Source organism: Lepisosteus oculatus, chromosome 1, assembly GCF_040954835.1.
Source record: "Lepisosteus oculatus isolate fLepOcu1 chromosome 1, fLepOcu1.hap2, whole genome shotgun sequence".
Taxonomy (NCBI): domain Eukaryota; kingdom Metazoa; phylum Chordata; class Actinopteri; order Semionotiformes; family Lepisosteidae; genus Lepisosteus; species Lepisosteus oculatus.
The window spans coordinates 28,180,684-28,200,319 of NC_090696.1; the positions used below are offsets into that span (position 1 = coordinate 28,180,684).

General features: G+C 37.8%; 1 protein-coding gene across 2 annotated transcripts in view; it reads left to right on the forward strand.

The window, feature by feature from the left end:
• The window catches only part of rnf150a (ring finger protein 150a), a 76,326-nt gene that overhangs the window by 46,994 nt on the left and 9,696 nt on the right, over positions 1 to 19,636 (forward strand). For both annotated transcript variants that reach the window (XM_006629506.3, XM_015344617.2), the window contains exons 3-6: positions 207 to 278; positions 1,414 to 1,496; positions 5,727 to 5,823; positions 11,050 to 11,260. In XM_006629506.3, coding sequence (XP_006629569.2) covers positions 207 to 278; positions 1,414 to 1,496; positions 5,727 to 5,823; positions 11,050 to 11,260 — 463 coding nt within the window. The remainder of the gene's footprint in view (positions 1 to 206; positions 279 to 1,413; positions 1,497 to 5,726; positions 5,824 to 11,049; positions 11,261 to 19,636) is intronic.

A 19,636-nucleotide genomic window follows, 5' to 3' on the forward strand; every position in this document is an offset into this window, starting at 1 on the left:
AATGTTTTTATTTAGTATAGCACTTTTCAATGCGTGTTCTCCATTATTTTACAAGAAACAAGACCCAATAAAGCAAAAAGAATAATTCCAAATAATAGTCTGAAGAAAGACATGGAATAATAATAAATGAATGTGGTGTCTAGTTGCAGCAAGCCACCAGAGCCCTTTTTGAATTGTTTCTGTCTGTTGCATTGATGTCTTTTCAGAGGCGTCTTGGAGATGCAGCAAAAAAAGCCATCAGCAAGCTTCAAGTGCGAACCATTAAGAAAGGGGACAAGGTATAAAAGAAGCCGCCATGTGTGAAGAACAGTCTTAGGGGTTCTGTTTTATACACTGTTAGAATTCTTATAGTCTACATTTGCATTTGTATTTTCTACACACAATTAAAATGGTTATATTTATTCTCTTAGTACCTAAAGCCCTCCAGCCCTCCAGAGGCTGTTTCTGCCCAGAAGAAGGTGCCCTAAAACATCTTGGAAAGTATAGACAGTACAGACTGTACCAGGGCTTGAATTCAAGATGAGCAATACAAGATACGACATAATACAAGATGAACATAATGTGATTAATGGTCTTACATAAAGACATACAATATATTTAGATTATTTATCCAAATGATCCAACAGTAAAATATCTTTGCGAAGAAATATGTAAATCTTCAGTCTTCCAACAGAAGAGCCGAGTCCTGACCGTCGAACATGGTGCTGGGAAGAGTGTGGTTTTGAGCTGCCTTTGCTGCCACAGGACCTGGACGCCTTGTCATCATTGATAGAACCATAGATTTGGTGTTGCATCAGCAAATGCTGGTGGTAAATGTCAGGACATCCATTTGTCAGCTGAAGAGCAGAAAGTGGGTCATGCAGCAAGACAGTGATTCTGAACATACAAGCAGATCTACAACAGAATGGCTGAAGAAGGAAGAAATTGTGCATTTTGGCCAAATCAAAGTCTGGACCCAAATCCCAATAAAATATTGTGACAGGACCTGAAGCGAGGCAAGGAAATCCTGAAATGTCACTGATGTGAAGCAGCTCTGTAAGGAAGAAGGGGTCAAAATTCCAAAACCCCAAAAGCCAAATCAAGAGACTGAAGAGTTACAGCAAATGTCTACTTGAAGCCTTTGCTGCTAATAAAGGTGCTACCAGTTTACTGAACTTGAGTTCACAACCTTATTCGCTCAACCTTATTGAGGATATATACTTTTGGATCATTTTGGTAGCTTACGTCTATGTGAAGCAGGTTAAGTTCGTGATAGGGAGTTTACAAAAACATTTTCTTTGTACTGTGTTTTACGTTAATCTTTTAAAATATTTCTGACTGATTTCAGAAATTACAGCAAATGTTTTAATGATTTTAGAAACTGTTAGATAATGAAATTCTTACTGAAAATAAAAAGAACCATTTTTATTTCAGGAAACTGAATCAGATTTTGATAACTGTGCAGTTTGCATTGAAGGCTACAAACCAAATGATGTTGTCCGAATTCTACCTTGTCGGTAAGATAGCAGTTTTCCTGGTTTTATTAAATTCAGAATTATGGTAAGAGTTCAACACATCAATTATTTTCTTGGTTATATGATGCATGCAAATTACAGCATCACTGTAAAATGTTTTTTTTAAGCACAACTTAAAACTTGTAAAACAGGAGAGAATAATCTAACCCTTTTAAACTTTAAAAATGTACCAGTCAAATTTATCATGGTTTAATTTATCAGTCTAAAAATGTAGAGTTGATCACTTTGTAGCGATTACAGGGCAAAGGCAATGTTCACAAATTCTACAGAATAGATCTAAATAGCCGAACCTTTCTGCAAAATTATTAGACTGTGTTATTAGAGCTTTAGTCAGAGCAGTAAATTCACCGAACTCTTATGAGGAAGCACAAACTGTTTAAAAATACAGAAGAAGGAAGTGTTCACTCTAAATTTCAGTTTGCTTTATTGTCCCATATTTTAAATGTTGCATTTATTTGTCTTTGTGATAATAGTAACTTACGGACGTGTACAAAGGTTCCACAATGATTACAAATAGTTAAAGTTATTTGTTTGGCAAATGAAATACAGTAATAATTTAAATGTCATGTCAAAGGAGTTACATGCTGATGTCAGTGAAGAGATTAGCATAAATTATTTCTGTCATAACACAGGTTAAACCTGCCCCACCATGGATAATTACAAATCCTGTATTTGTTGGTAGGTTTCCATTACGTGGAATCAAGCACCCTTTCCATAAAAAGATTAACATGAAATATCAGATCTGTAATTTAAGTCTGGTGACTGTGTCTAGGGTGCAAGAGGGCGGTGCAGTGGTAAGCATTGATGTCTCTCTGTGCTGAGGCCCAGGGGTTCAATTCCAGACCTGGGGTGTCATCTGTGTGTAGTTGGTACTGTATGTCCTCCCTGTGTTTGCTTGGGTTTTCGCCAGCTACTCCCACAGTCCAAAGACGTACTGGTACAGTAGGTTAATTAACTTCTCGGCCCTGGTATGAGTGACAGCAGTCTGTTCTTGTGTCAGTCCCGCGATGGACTGGCATGCTGTCCAGGGTGTATCCTGCTTTGCACCCACTATTTGCTCAGATAGGCTCCAGCTTAGAAAATGGATGGATGGACTGTCTCCAAGTTATAGCAAACTATTGAAAAATAGTTATCTTATAATATGAAAGGTTTGTGTGATCGGCAAGATTTGCAGTGTTAATTGAATATGTAGTAAAATACTACAAATCTGAGTACTTTTGGCTTCATATGTCAGGTGAGACTTGAAGAAGACTGTGATTTCCCATTTTTGTTTTTTGTATTTTCTGGTATTGTGTTGTTCTTGTAATTTGTCATGTGTTCAGTGTCTCTGCTGTTGTTCCAGTTGTCTATACCAACTGCTGTGTGCATCCAACCCAAAAACAGCAAATGGTGCTGGACCCTTAATCGGAGTAAATAAAATTTATCAAGAATAGAAGTAGAGAGGCAGTGTGTTGAGAAACCACTTCTCTATGTAGTTCAGTTTTAAAAGGATTCATTTTTTTTCATGTATTTAAAAATGCTTGTCAAAGACTGGATAGCCAATAATGAATAGTGCACATTCTTGGGTTTCTGTTGTAATGTCCATTGCATGTGGAAGTAAGTAGTGGTCCGTTGTTCAAGAGATAACCACAAAACCAGGCAAGGGAAGAGGCAGAATAGCAGTGTATGAGCAAGATGATATGATCAGGTAGTGCGGGCTGAGCGGCAAGCTGGCAGGCTAGATAAACAGGCAGGCAAACACAATCCAAGGGTGTAGTCAAAAACAAAGGAAAGTTTGAAACCAAGTAAACACAGTAACAAGACACCGAGAGAATCCAAAAGCTGTAGTAGGGAATGTAGTGAAGTTGGGAATCCAAAAAAAGCACAAAACAGAACAAGTAATCTAGGGAACAAAACACTTGAGAGGTGCTAAGCAAAACTCTCAGAGCACAGTCATAGTAGACATTAAATAGCCTGAACCACCTGAGGCGGCGTGATTGTAAATTCCCCCCAGGTGGGATGGGTCTCCTGTTTGATTGCATATCCATTCCAACTGGTGCTGTCTGACTGATGGGTAGAAATGTGACCAGCTGCCATAGCAATGCCTACTCCCTGCAGCTCTCCTGCGCGAGATGCCTATGACAGTTGTATGCCTTTCTGTTGTGTATCAACAACTTATCTGTTTAGCTATCTATCTCAGCTTCTGTGTTGGCGCATATGATGATTACATCATATATGAGGTCCCCCCAGTTTTCTTTTGTTTGTGAAACATTACAAGCTTCCATGTACTTAGCAGTGAAGACATAATTTTCTCTTAGTGGAAATACATTCAATTCATTTTCCAATCACTGAATGATTGTTTCAAGCTTTGTGATTTTTGTGTGCCTATAAGGAACACTGAAAGGTATTTTAGTGCCTTTATTTGTTTCTCTAGTGCTTTTCTTTGATACAGTTCACTACTATGTGAAAAGACATCTTAGCTGTAGTAAAGAAAAGCCATACGACAAACACATTTTCTTATATATCTAGTCAAAAACATACCATTTTGGTACATCTTAGTGGATCTTAAAAAACACTAAAGATTTGCTGCCACAGAAACCTGACACAGTCTATATTCCCTAGATCTGTAGTGTTAAAGTATTTTATTATGTGTTTGTGGTCCTTTTCAGATTTAAATGTTTTCATGCATTGATCAGAAATGTGAGCTACTGTGTGACATATTTAGATTTGACTAGATTTATTGAATATCCAGGTTTGTAGACTGTCTGGGTAATGGATGGATTAATTCCAAGGGTTGCCAAGAATGTAATACCACACTTTTTCTGAATCCATCATTTTTTTTATATCTAACAGTTATGAGACTCCCAAAGGAACATTTTAGAACTCTGTGGCAAGGAGAAAGTTGAATCCAGCAGCATCAAACATTTTCCTGTAGGAATTAATACTTTTAAAAATGTGGAACATTGCATTCTGGCTATAATAATTTTTTTCCCCTCGCATTTCCTACAGTTTTGATCCTCCTGTGCAACTGTTAGAGTTTTTATGCCCCATTTCCTTCCTAACTTTGGCATACAGTAGTGGTTGGTTTGGAAAAAATAAGAGCATTATCATCATAACTTGTGACAATGCTTACAAGGACAAAAAATGAAATTCTTAATAATAAAATAAAACATCATAAAATCTTCAAAAGGAATTCCTTACATTAGACTCATGTCTTTAAGTGTTAGACAATTAGTCAGCATTGTTTTTTGTATACAAACCTCTATAGGGTGGAGAAAACTGAGGGATTCTGTCTGATTCCACGATGTAAAAGAAAAGACATGAGCAGAAAATGAACAGTACTACAAGGCTATAGATTCAAGCTCGACAGAACCAATAAGCAAAATTATGTCAGGATGCCTCTGGCTGCAGGATTTCATTCCATTTGAGCTCTGAATCTCTAAGGATAATTGTTGACATACTGTAAATGTACAGTATCTTCTTACTTGTTTAGCCTTTTGATTAACTTAGTTCTGCACTTAGTCCTGAGTTTTGAAAATCCTGTACTTCAGGTAAAGTGTTACTAACCGCTTCCTCATCCGGAACTTTAAGCAGCCTTTCCTCTGCTTGCTGACCTGTATTTCTGACTAGAGATGCAGGGAATGACACGATAATAAAGATTCCCACAGTAAACTTTTTTTTCCTTCTGCAGAGGTCAAGCTGGTTATGTTTTAGCTACTGTAACACACCAGAATGAGGGCTGTGTTAACTGAGAAATTGCTACAGGGCTGATACTAATTGCAAATCTCATTTAACCTTTAAGAGCTTAAAGCAACGTTAAAACACACGCCCCAGATAGAACAAAGATGATTAAAATGCAGGAGGCTGCCAGTTCCACAACTGGGAATCTGTGATACCCCTAAAACTCAGTGAGAACAGTCTGCAATTAATATATAGTATTTAAACCATTTATAATTACAAAAAGGTTACGGTGCCTTTCAACTTAAAATCAAGTACATTTGTGCTCAGCATTCAATTTTATCTTCTTCAAAAGATCTGGGATTTTAAAAGAAAATGACTGATACAGCAATACACCTTTATGTTGCAGATACTGTCCCGTTTATCTTAGGAATAAGGAAGCTGCCAAGTAGCATGACTAATGTGCTCTTTCATCATTGACATTCTCATGAATAAAACTAAAATAACAGCCCCCAGGGGTAATGGCAAGTGTTAACAGTTTGTTTTTTTTGGCAGGCATCTATTCCACAAGAACTGCGTAGATCCATGGCTTCAGGATCATCGGACTTGTCCAATGTGCAAAATGAACATTCTTAAAGCTTTGGGGATCCCTGTAAGTGTCAAACCTCTGTACTGAAATTATACTAGTCTGCCTAGTTGTATTCCACTCACATTCATTTCTCTTCACAAGCTTGGAATCCTGCAATATCTCTCTGAAGCAGATCCTCTATATTGAAGAAGTGTACAGTGGGTTCTCTATTTAACATGCAAATTTGTTTATTTGCGATTCGGGTTTGGCCGACGGGGTCTTGTATGGAAAAAGAGGAGTGCAGGATGAAACCAAGCCATAGGGTAAGCACAACTTTCAAATGAGCTGCACTGCAGATCTGGATCATGAGATGAATTGAGCTACCGATTGAGCTTCTCCTTGCTCCCTGCCCAAGTACCCACTACCCAACAGCCACATCTCAACGTGGTCTTGTTTTTGTATTGTAACAAACTGGTTCTGTGTCAGTGTTGTGGGGAATGACCAGCTGGAGTCGACTATACAGGCTCTCTGACAGTTTTATTGCCTGTTTCATTAAAGTGGGTCGTGCTAATCACGGAGGTAGTGAAAGTGCAGGCATCCACTGGACACAGAGGAAGGATTCATGTTGTTTATTTTAGCTGATTACTGTAAGTTTGTGAGGACTGTTTTAGTTTTTAATTAACCTGGAGCCAATGCATTAGTACTTTAATTATAGTATTATTATAATAAGGGAGGGTTACTAATGTCTTTAACAGTCCATACTTTATAGTGTAGTACCTTATGCAACGATATAGGGGTGGTCTTGGTTATATGTAAATGTAGCTGTTCGCAACAGTTCTCTGCACTAAACCTTCACAACTGTTGAGACCCTACTGTACTTTCAAGTTGCAAATTTCCTGGTACTGTGTGAGGAGCAATTTCTGCCTGTTCAAATAAGAAATGAGTTACCGTGCATGGATATTGCACACTAAAGCAAAATATGAAGATTTCTAATTATAGGCATGCATCATCTCCAAATGCCTGAGTAAGCATGTTGTAACGAGAGCAGTATTGTTTAGCTTTACCATGAACCTTACATGGTTTTAAATTCATTACTCTTGTCTGGTAGCGACAACAGTACTGTCAATCATGGTCCGCCTTTTTTATCACAGCCAACTCTTATCAGTGTTAATTTCCCATTTAAAATGGGGAAAACTCTCCGATGGCCGGATTTGTGTAGCTGCCAGATACTATGCGTTAGTTTTTCTTAATCTTGCTTGGAGGAGAAAAAACTGAACTTCGAAGACGAGCTTTAAATATTTTTTCAGCCTTCCTGTTTTGTATGTGCCTTGCTCATAATGTGGGATTATTCCATATGAGGGGCTACCTCTTGAAGTTTGTTTATTTTAAAATGGCATTTCCCTTATGGTTAAGTTCATTTAGGAATTCAGTTAAAGTCCAATTTTGATCTGAGCCTAAAAAACGAATCCTGAAACTACTGTGCCATGCAAAAGTGTTCAAATCCTTACTGTGGCATTCCATTTTGAGAAGTTACAAAATGATACATAAAGGTTTATATACTTAATGTTGTATTCAAAATCTGAATACTTAGACTGAAGATCTCTAAGGGCAAGATAAGTTACAGTAATTGACAGAGAAAGCTAAACAAAAGAAACTTAGATATGTTGCTTGCCTATATACTCTGAGAATGCAGCATGGTGGCGCAGTGGTTGGCATTGCTGCCTTGCAGTGCTGGGGCCCTATGTTCAATTCTGGACCTGGGGTGCTATCTACAAAGTCTCTATGTTCTCCCTGTGTTTGCATGGATTTCCTCTGAGGGGTCTGATTTCCTCCCACAATCCCCAGTTTTTGCCCATTCTTCTTGCCAGATTTGCTCAAGCTCTCTCGGGTTGCTTGTGTAGAGGGTCGCTAACAGGAGCAATTTTTAAGCCTTTCCACAGATTCTCACTAGGATTCAAGTCAGGCCTTTGACTGGGTCACTCAGGGACACTGATTTTTGTATTCATAAGCCATCGCAGTACCTTTGGCCTTGTGCTTTGGATCATTGTCCTGCTGAATTCCTATCGCAGTTTTATGTCTGATGTATGTTTTCCTCTAAGATTTGTGAATACTTTGTTCTGTTTACTTTCCTGTCAGTCCTGGAAAGCTTCCCAGTCCCTGTTGATGGGAACTAGGACTTTAACACAGTGTTGCCACCATCATGCTTGACAGTGAGATGGTGTGGCCAGAGTGATGCACTATGCTGGGTCTGCGTCAGATGTAATACTTTGCAATTAGACCAAACAATTCCAATTTTGTCTCATCTGATCACAAAACCTTTTGCTACTTGTTTGCAGTATTACTACGATGCTTTGTTGCAGACCCTTTGTAGGATTTGAGATGGAGGGGATTTCAATTTCATACAAGAAAACTGTGTAGTGACTGGGATTGACACATTCTCCCACCTTAGCCACTAAACTATGTAGCTTTGTCGATTTTGCTGTTGGTGTCATGGTGGCCTTCCTCACTGGTTTCCTCCTTGCCTGGCTGTTCAGTTTGGAGGGACAGCCTGATCTAAGCAGTATCCAGATACCTTCCACTTCTTAATCATTGGTTTCGCTATGCTCTGAGAGATATCCAGAGTTTATACCCTTCCCTTGTTATGTGCCTTTCTAGAAAGTTGTTTTCTAGAAAACAACTTTTTGAAAGCTCACTAGTCTTCATTGTTGAATTGTTGCTTGAAATTCAAGACCTGATTGAGGGATCTTAGAAACATAGGTGTGTTTATGATAAAAATATGTGGGGATGGTTGTATATATAACAAATATAATTTGTATAAAAAGTATCACAACAGCAAGCTTTAGAGCAACAAAATATGTAAACTGTACAAGGGTTTGAATACTTTCTGCAAGGCAATGTGTGTTGTGTTAAATTTTGATAGACCCTCAGTTTCTCCCCATTCGTGAATTAAGTTGGCAGGAAATCACTTTTTGCCTTAACATCTTTCATTACTTTATTTTGTTTTCTCTTTCCAGCAACTTTTGGGCTAACATAAAGACTAATGTTTAAATGATGTTCAGAATTTGATTGAATTCAAGGTCCAGGTTAGTTTTAGAAGCACCATTATCTTTGATTGCATTTAGAATTACAGTCCCATTTAAATGGTCTCATCTAAGTCATGTTGAGGTGGAAGTTTCATCTTGAACTTGAGGGATGTTTAACAAAGTTATGCCTTTGTAATTTTTTAAGATAGAATCTACTTTTATTAACTACTGTACAGATATTCTTGTACATTTGTTTCTGGCACGGCTGCACAGATTATTTTGTAGTGGTGAAACTAGAACATTTTGGATTCCGAAACTATTCTGTTATTAGTGCCTATTGTCAGAGGGATTGTCTACAGTAGGTGGATGTCTGTCTTTCAGACACGAGCAAAGGACGCTTAAACACATATCACAACTCTGATCATCAAGAAAAATAGGGATGTGATCTGTTTCACTTCAGATCATACAGAATAATTTGTGGCATTCTAATTTCAGAATGCATTAGCTAAGAGCTTTAATAGTTGAGCCACTTTGTATCAGTTTTTTTGTATTGAGTACGTATTAGCTGAGGCTGTACAGAGGTGCTTTATTTTGATTTTAGAACACTTTATCACGGCAGCTCCATGAGCCACACGGGATGTTCTTGGTAGGAAAAATGTGACAAATAAGGCTGGGATTATAAATATCTCCTTACAGTATATGCTTCTTTGAACTAAATTGGGACCTCCGTCATTGAGTTTTAGTTTTAATATCTGCTTATCTGAAATTGAAATCGTTTATTTCCAGTTTCATTTTCAGCCTTGTGTGTAATCGCCTATTGTTTTTTTGCAGTTTTTTAAAGGGCAACTGTAATGCTATTTAGAGGAGTTAGAACAAATCAGCATTGATGAGTGCATTTCAAACCGTGATAAAAGCAAAATCAGTAAAAAAAAAGTAAACTCCAGTTTACATAATAGAACAAAATAGAATTTCCAGGTATGCGGAGCGTCATACTCTGTGATTCAGAATGAGCCAACAAAACATCTGGTGACATGAAGCGGCCCCCTGACATTGTAGACAAGCAGGCTTGTGAATACCACTCTTTTAATCCCATAGAAATATTGCTCTCGGCTGCAAGACAGTTCTGCAATAAATGGAATGACATTTTCTGTGGTGAAATATCTGCTGCACAACCTGTACTTAATTCTCTCGTACATCACATTGCATTAGTCCTTACAGTGACTAGTGAGCAGGAAGGGCCGCTTCATATCACAATTCGTGGGGACTCTTGATCTCGCCCATGACAAGACCAGGTGTTTGCAACAACACAGTGACTTCCAGTACTTTCACAAAGTTCAAGATTTTATGTTTGTTTTAAAATTTGTAAAAATTTTCAATACTGTCAATGAATTTATTTTGTTACTGACATTTAACAACCAGTCTCAGAAATTGGGACTGCAGTTTCCCTTTAAAATGTCATGTCATGACTTCACTTTGTGATTCTCAAATTAATACAAACCTGTGCTGGTATGCTCAGTCAAAAACACTTTTTTCCATTATTATGTTCCATTTCTAAATTAACCTCTGATCCTTTTGGCTTCTGATATGGCTGCACCGCTTGTCTGTTTTGTATACAAAGCATTCATTTTTATGATAGAAGTGAAGTTTCAGAATTTCCTTATGCAGGTTTTTGTAAAACAGTAGCCACTCATTTTTACTAATAGCATGTAATTCCAAACAGTACAGCTGCTAATAATTGATGTTATCAATTTTGCTCAACCTTTCTGATTGATTAGTTGTCTCTTTTTTCATTCAAGCAATGTCAAAATTTCATGAAAACCAGAGTTCTCCTGTGGGACTGGGGCACTTAAAATACTTTTGCAATTTTTTTTTTCTGTGAAACTTTTACTGCCTTGTGACAGCTGAACGGATCATGTGAAATCTGTTTTTCACGATAGTGAAATCTTTCCACGGAATCTACGCACATGATCCAGAACCATCGTGCATGACAACATGTGCAGCTCATGCTTTTCCCCCAGAAAGTAGGCATTGTTTCTTTGTTCTGATGAAGCCTTTTAAAAAGATTAACTTCAAAGAAAAAAACAGTCCTGGAGCATCTAACCACTGGTACTTCCTGGTTAGTTGCATGTATCTTAAAGACATGAGCATGCTTTTTGTTTTGTGGCCTTGCTGTGTCTTTACAGTTTCTCACAAACCCAACAGATCCGCCCTTCAGTCTTCTGGTCCGTGAATCTGTTGTTGTAAGTAGCTGTGGTGTTCTTTATTTAACAATTCTTTGTATGCCCAGCCCAATGCGGACTGTTCTGACGAGATTCTGCCAGACTACGAAGTCTCCATCGGGGGACCGCCCACCAATCAGGTCACAGGCGCCAGTGACGTCACAGTGAACGAGAGCTCTGTTGTGCTGGACCCTGCCGTGCGCACAGTCGGGCTGCCACAGGTCTTCCGTGACAGCGAGCTGCTGCCTCCGGCGGGAGAGAGCAACATTGCTACCAGGAGTAAGTGGGACCTGCCGCCTCTCGAGCCCTCATACCTTTCACCTGCTGCACCAGTCTGTGACACCGAGGGAGGGAGCCACTAGTGTTCACTTCTGACATGCAGTCCTCTGGGGCTGTTTCAGTTGTTAGTTCAGTGAAATGGCAGAACAAGTTTGGTAATTGCCCTGTGTTTGCATCATTACACAAGCTAATTCTTTGTCTATGGAAATTCATTTTCATGTGTTTTTTTTTGCCTACCGTATATAAACCCACGACTTCCCCACGAAAAACAACCTAGAAATGCTGTTGAAGCCAATACCATCACTTCTTTCACACCATGCCTGAATGAGATCCTAGCTTGACAAAATAGGATATTTCTGTATACCTGGGAATGTAACTGATCAATCTGTTCTGGAATGATTTCAGAAGTGCATTATGGTTTTTATTTTGCGGTGGCCAAAGTTGAACACATCATGCTAAATGAGGTCTTACTATTTATTGTACATTTTTAAGATATCTTGATATTTTCTTAAAATTCAGTTTTTTAAAACTATTTATTGACATTAAATGTCGTCTCACAAGTCTTGAATTCTATGTACGTGTTTTTTTTTATTTGCTTTGCAATATTTTTGGTGTTTTCTTATCCTCCTGTGTTTGTGTCATCTTCAACCTTGTTTTAGGGTTTCAACCAGATTCTCATAACCCAACTTGAGCATTCTAAATCCAGAGTCTTTCCTTAGTGCCTTCTATCTGCATTTCAAAAAATAATCTTTTATGGGAAGCTTTGTCAAAAGCCTTTTGAAAATCAAAATACGCTGAACTATTTGCTTTATCTGTGCAGTATGTTACTACTGTTGCTTGTTCAAAGCCCACTAGTTGCAAACCCATGTTGATGGTGCTCTAGAATTATACAGACGATTCATGATACAGATCTTGTTTAATTCTTAGTATGTTTTCCATAACCCTGCATGTTATGAAAGGAAGATGTATTTGTCTGTAATTGCTTGGCTGAGTTTTGTCTTGAGGTTGAGTTTTGTTTCTTACCTATGAAAAGCATCTCTTGTTTCTTTAAATTCAATTGGCAGAATACCATCAGGGCCTGGAAGTACATTTATCCTAGATGCTTCTTGTATCTGTAGCACATCTGCCATTTCTATTGTAATATTTAATAAAGATTTATGTTTTTCCAGAGCCGAAGGAATGTTGTTCATATCTTCCTTGGCGAACACCTGAGGAAAAGATTAATTTTATTAGACAACCTTTTTCCTGTAATTGTCTAAAGGTTTCCCATGTTCCATTTCTGAGACTGTTGACTTAATACTCTACTGTTCTATCCATTTGCTGTTGTAATACACCAGCTCCTAGTTTTTCTAAGTGAAAATCTAAGTGAAAATCAGTTTTCCACTAGTTCAAGGCAATAATTAGAAATACAAGACCTATTTATTAAAATGAGGGTTACTAATTAAAACAAATATACTATATAAAGGGAAAAAAATGAAACAGAAAACAAAGTAGCACCATTTATATGGCAACACCCTTTTTGTTGCTGGTAGCGTTAGGCTGAGGTTTAGAGAAAGATGGCTGAAAACTCTGTTAAACAGTTTTTAGTGTGTACTGCCATGAAAATGATCGCCTCACAAAACACCATGTTCTTAGGGAAACCATATTTAAATGTAGTCTGTCTAAACTATGCATGAAATTCTTATTCTGCTTGACTGCTTTTAATGATTTATGCACAGAATCCATGTATAGAACTCGTATGTATAGTATATATACACACACATGTACAGTATAGTATATAAAGGGAGTGGACAAAATAATTGAAACCCCAAGCAATTCATGTATATATTAACTAACAAGGAATTGGGCCAACCTTCATAAGAGTTTCAGTCCTTGAAATACTGTTATACAAGTTTTGAACTGTTTCTTATGGGCTTTTAGACCATTCGTCAAGAAGGAAAGTCTCCAGTTCTCTGAGAGATGAAGAAGGTGAAGTCCGCTCTGCACTCTGCATTCCAGAGCTTCCCATCAAGGTTCAGTGATGTTTGTTCTGGTGATTGGGCCATGCAAGGTGTTTGACTTCATTCTGGTGGACATGAAATCACCCTTGAATCCATATAGCGGTGTATGTGCGTGTTATCTTGGAATGTGGGAACATCTTGAAACAGTTTGCATCATCAGGAGCAGCTGGTTGCCTCAAATGACTTTGGCCGTAACTCCACCATGCAGTGACTCCTATGCAATGGCTGCCCAGACCATAACAGATCTGCCACCATGTTTAACGGTTGAGAACAAGCAATGTAACAACAAGGCTTCCTTTGGCTTTCTCCAAACATAAACCTGTCCAGATGGAAAAGGTGTCCATAGGAAAAACAGGTACAAGACAACTCAACAGACCATATTACTTTCTTCCTCTACTCTGTCACCTGGGTTTTGCACTCATAGAAGTATAGTTTCAGTACTGTGGTACTTTATTTTGCACGTTGTTTTGTGGTTTTTAGAAACTATCAATCCCTGTCAGTGACCTTAAACTTGCTATCACTGTTCCCCTTCCTAATGCTGTTTTCTCTTGTTTGGAGTATTCCGCTATGATCTTTGACACTACAATACGAGTCCTTTTTGTTCGGTTTTTCCATTATTTTGTCCACCCTCTGTAAATGTACAAGATGCTTGTTCTTAAAGCCACTACAGCAAAAATATTCAAAAACCCAAAAGTCAGAAATCTTCAGACGACATTTATCTCATATGGAACAAAATGCAGTATTACAAATGCAAACCACATTTAAAATATTAAGAGTACATGTTACACAGCATTGCATCTGAAGTTTAATGGGGCCTAAAAGACTTTAAACCCTATCTTAGGGACAACAAATGCATGTCTGTCTTTCACATTTGAAGAGGATTTCAAAACAGTGCTCTGAAAACTGAAAACAAAAGGGCTTGCTGATCATGTTTTTATCATTATTTTTTTGTTGGTAGTTAAAATGATTTCATTTTGCTCCTCTAAATGTTTTGAAGTACAGAGATCGCAAAACTGAAGTTGAAAATGATGCCTGAAATGTGCTGATTTGATCATTTGGCAGTCTTGACCCTGTGCAGTTCTCTCAGAATGGGAAGAATCCAGGGGAAAGTGGCATTAGGATATCCTTAATAGTTTCAAAGTGCCATAACTTTAATTTGGCTGTCTGCCAGGTGCCATTAAGTGCTGTCTTTTTATGTGTACTTTGTGAAAATGCTGCAGGGAGCATATCTGCGGTGTTATAGTTTGCAGCTGCTTCTTATCATGGTAAAAGCATATGGAAACTGCCAAGAAAATCTACTTTTTAGGTCACTCAGCAGAACTATAACACTTCTACATGTAGTTTCCTGTTTATCTGTATTGCAGGTTATTGATGAGGGAAAGGCTGTTCGTTTAACCTGAGGTAGACTTCTTCACGCTTATTACTTTCCATCATATATTTTACTGTTTCAATAGGCAAATAAAACACTTGTTATCTCTGATTTGTGAAAACCCATCTATAGGTATCACAGCCAGGAAACACTAATTAAAATAATTTCAGAGCAGAAGCCCACTTGCTGTGGGTTACTCATTATGTACTGATTGATTACATCCTTCCAGTTTAGTTTGCAATTCAAATGTCATTATACTGCTTCAAGATGTGAAATGTATGCTTTACTTTACGAAAAGGCTGAGCTAGAACCTCCCAGAAATGTTATAAAAACTGTAATGGGGGCATTTTGACACCAATCCCAGAAATGTCAATACCTCATACTGTTTATTTTGGCCCAACTGGTTTCCTGGTGGCAGAGCTGAAATTCCAGAGAGCAGCGAAGCAGTACATGAGATGGTACTAGGACTAGTTGTAAAGTTATAACCACCATTGCAAGAAGCAAGTAAATGCTGCCTTTGTATCTGCGTTGCCTTCATTCCCATCCTTTCGGTGGTGCATTTTCTCGATTAGATAGGCCCTGCTGGAACTGGTTCTAAAGCCTTCTTTTTGCTTTGCAAGTAGGACATTCACATTAGAACTGTGTATGTTTTGTAGTACTTTAGTCTTGCGGACTAAGTTGAGGGGAACATTCTTTTCAGGAGTAAGGTTGTGTTTATATATTCTGTATTGTGCTGTAAATTTTGCTGTGGTGTTGTTTTCCTGTGTTTCCTGGAGACAACTACTGTAAACCACCGATCAAGCCTTATTGCTGCAGGGTGTTTTGTTATTGTCTCTGCCAAGCCTAGTTGTCTCCTATTCTGAAAAACCGTTTGGAATTTGTCGTTAGACCCATCTTCCTTTTGTAGCTCTCAACTAGATGTAAAACCTGTTAATTTTTAACCCATTTGTTTTGTCTTTCCCTTGCAGTCAGTTGAGCTGCAGGGAAATCCATTGAAATTTCAGCGAGGAATCGGTAGAGTCTCTGGATCCACACCTAATATATTGTAGAATGTTGTCCCCCTGCCCCAAGCAGTGCTGTATTTTTCATTTGTGGATTTTGTTTTAATTTTAGAACACAGCTTTAATTTTAGAACTTTCTTAAGCTGGCCTGCCACATTTACACAAACTTGAGATTCAAGAATTCAGTAAAACATTTGATGTACCATACTACTACCAGAAACTGAAATTACACAACTTTTCCCAGTTTGTGTTGTAATACTGTTGTATAATTTCTCTGTAATAACACATCTGAAATATGTTTAGTTTCATGGCAAAGCTCAAATCCTACTCTTTAGGTAAGAAATCTGTATCTCTTGCCTAAATATTTTTGCTAATCCGTTTGCCGAAGTAGCATCCAAAACTGTAAGAGAAGGTGACTAGCTTTGATGGTTGAAAAATTGCTGTTTTTGTCAGCTGCTGACTAATATTTCCTTTACATTCCTCTGAAGGCTATTTGTCCCTAAAGAGCATTGTAGTGCATTCTACCTTTGGTGCCTTTCTTTTAGTGGAAGAGTTAGAAACGTACTAGAGTAGAATTATTCTTGTGAACGTACTGCAGCATTCTGAAACCACTTTAAATTTGGCACTTTTGCTTTAAGCTAAAGGCCGAAAGTGTTGCTGTTACAAGCCTAAGCAATAGCTATCTGCCCTTAGAAAACTGAATGGGATCTTAAATCTCAAATTAATTGCACAAATGAAACTTCACACTTTCTGTGCAATATTGTTAATTATATTTAAAGTCTAACACCAAAATAAAGAATTACACTTAAGTACTCTTCCAACTATCTGTTTTCTAACCCCTTTACCTAGTTCAGGTCTCAGGGAAACCGGTGCGTATCCTGGCAAGTAACACGTACAAGATACGTCCTGCACTGGATACCAGTCCATCACACACAGACACAAACACACATAAACACCAGGGCCAATTTTCCAGAAGCCAATTAACCTACCAGTACGTCTTGAGACTGTAGTAAGAAACCACAGCACTCGGAGGAAATTGAACCCCAGAGCTGCAAGGTATTATAGCAATGCTAACCACTGCACCACCATGACACCCTTAATTACACTTATTTTGCACAATAAAGAATTAAAATTTGGTCTAAAATAGTTTTCATTTCAAAGGTGCGTGGTCGTTATATTTTTATTTCTGAAATATTAATTGGCATGCATTACTTTAAAACAGAAGCTTGCTTGCTTAAAACAGAAGATGCCTTATTGTTGTTTCTGCTGTGCAGCTTCTCCAGTTTTACAGACGCCCTGTATTCCTTTGGCTTCTGCTTTGCTTTGAACGGTGACGTGTAGTTAGACTTTTTTTTGGCTGCACAGGAAAGTTAAAAAAAAGTTTAAAGGGCAATGTGTTCATACATCAGGAACAAAGACTCTCTCTAGCTGGGGTGAATAAATCTTTGGAGACAGAGTGGCCATGTGCCATTTCAGTCATGGCCTCAGCTCGCATTCAACGAAATGTCATAAGGCACTGAAGCAGGTTCAGTTGAAATAGCTTAGGACAATGGAAGCCTTTTACTTGACAGATCACCAACAACAGTCCTGTTGCCTTTTATTATCTGTCTCCTACTGATACTTCAGCAGTTGCAGCAGTTAATCTGCAGCCTTGTTTATAGCTAGGAATATGGGCTGAGAAACCATTCCCTCTGTGATACTGCCTGGAGGGACAGACTTGTTGTTCGCTAATAACACACAATGGATTTGCTATTACTATAGAAATAGTGCACTCAGGCATCACTTCTCCCTTTTTAATCTACATTGCAGTTAACTGATGGCAAGCAAAGGGTGTAAAAGAGTCAAACGAGCAAGCTGGGTTGAATGGCCTCCTCTCATTTCTGATCATTGTTATGTTCATCGATATAATTCCTTTTGTTTCAACTCAAAAGATTTTATTTAATGAGATCAGTGTTATTTATTCTTAATTCCAGGCTGCTCACCCCCCAGAAAGAGAGCAATTTTACTTTTTTAATTTTTCAGATCTTAATATTTAGACAAAATCTATTTTGGCCATTTTTAAGTAATTGGTCTGTGTCTGTTGATTATAGTATGTTGCTTTTTAAATGGTGTCTACAATAACATGCTGTCTGTGTTAAAGCCTGCATGATTAATATCATGTACAGAAAAATATACATTGAGCCAATCATTTCTATTTGTATTAATCTAAACCTAGCACATGCACATTTGTCTTTTGGCAAAGTGAAACTACACTGTAGTCTTCAATCCTGCTATTGCATAGGAGAAAAATAAATATGTGGCAGACTGGCACCTTGTGGCTACAGTTGTGCATTGCGGCCTTTGGTAAAAAAATTAGTAAAAGCTTCATTGTTGCTTAGGGGGACAGCAATACCATATTAGTCAGAAGTGTGGAGTAGTGATTAGAGCTTTTGGTTTTCTTTTGTTGCTTCTCTACATGGCCTGGAAGATGAAAATGCCTACATAAAGTCTTTCTCATATATAGCCCTTTCTAGCTTTGTGCTTTCCATTTTATATTTGTAATTTATTTTTGCTACCAGGATGCATAACCCTAGACTTAACTACATTAACATATATTCTACACGGTGTCTGCACACTCCTTACTTTAGTGTTGTCTTGAATTTCTCCTAGAGCTAGTGTTCGCTAATCCTAGTTTGGTATCATTGGGAAAGTACTGCAGTTTTCTCTACCTACACAGAAATCGAGATCTTTATATCAAGATGGAGAAACCAGTGATTGTAATACAAATATCCGTTGTACTCCACTAATTAAATCAGAAACATGAACACTTACTCATTATTTGAATCTCAGTTTCTTATGTATTAACCAATTTCTAATACAAGTACTAGCCTGAATGCTGAATGCCTAATGTCTGCAGTTTGAGGTAGTAGAAAGGAATTTGCATGGTGCATGTTTTACTGTAGTGAGCAGTGGTGATATTCCAATAATATTCCTCAAAAGTGAATTGGAAAAACGGCTAAAAAGATTAGCAGCACAGTACCTTTATAGGTAAAATCATATGACGCAAAATCTGCCTTCTTAGCAGTGCCATGTGTGTGCGAGCAGTGGATTAACTGTGGTGGTGTGTGGATCTTGCTGTGTGTATAGAGAAGCTGTGGTAACTACTACTGTACATCAGCTGCCAGCTGAACTGAAACTAACGGCACTGTCTGGGACAGTTACCATAGCTACATCTTCAGACTGCACTTTAGATGCAAAGACGTAATTATTTTAAAGCAACATATTCCTATTCCTATTCCTGTTTTATAGAATTTTGTTGATGAATGCAATATTTGTAAACAGCAGCTGGCATGATTTTATGATTTTGACTGCATGACCAGCATTCTATTAGTAAGACAATGCAAAATACGGCATTGGTTGAGACATAAAAAAAAAAACATTCATATCAGTATTGCCTTACTTCCTGGTATTATCATAGATGTTTAGATGCTAACAACAGAATTAAAAAAAATCCCGAGAGATCCAGACCAAAGCAGAACTTTGGTCTATGCACAGGTCACAAGTTACATTTTAAACTCACTTTGCTTTCAAAAGGCATATTGCAGCTACTGAATGGAAAGCTGTGATTCACAGGCAAAAGATACATCTCTTTTTCTTTGTTCTGCCTGAATAGAAATCCCACATCATTGATGATTCATCATCACTTGTGTTCTGATTAGAGCTCGAAATAACTAGATGGGTTGTCCAGCTGGCATCTGTGTTTTTTTCAGAGTACCGTTATTGTTTATTTAATAAAACACTATACTTGTACATGTTACATGTATCAACATATGTTAATCTTGTTTTTCTTGTTGTATTTTAATTTGGTTCAGAAATTACATTTCCACCACCCCCACTCAGTTGTATTTGCTTCCAGCTTTACATCTTAGACCCCCTTATGGATTCCAGGAGAATTACGTTTTCATCTTTCACTGTAGATTTTAGAATTGTGACAAACCATTCAACTTTGTCTTTTTTTTTAAACAGA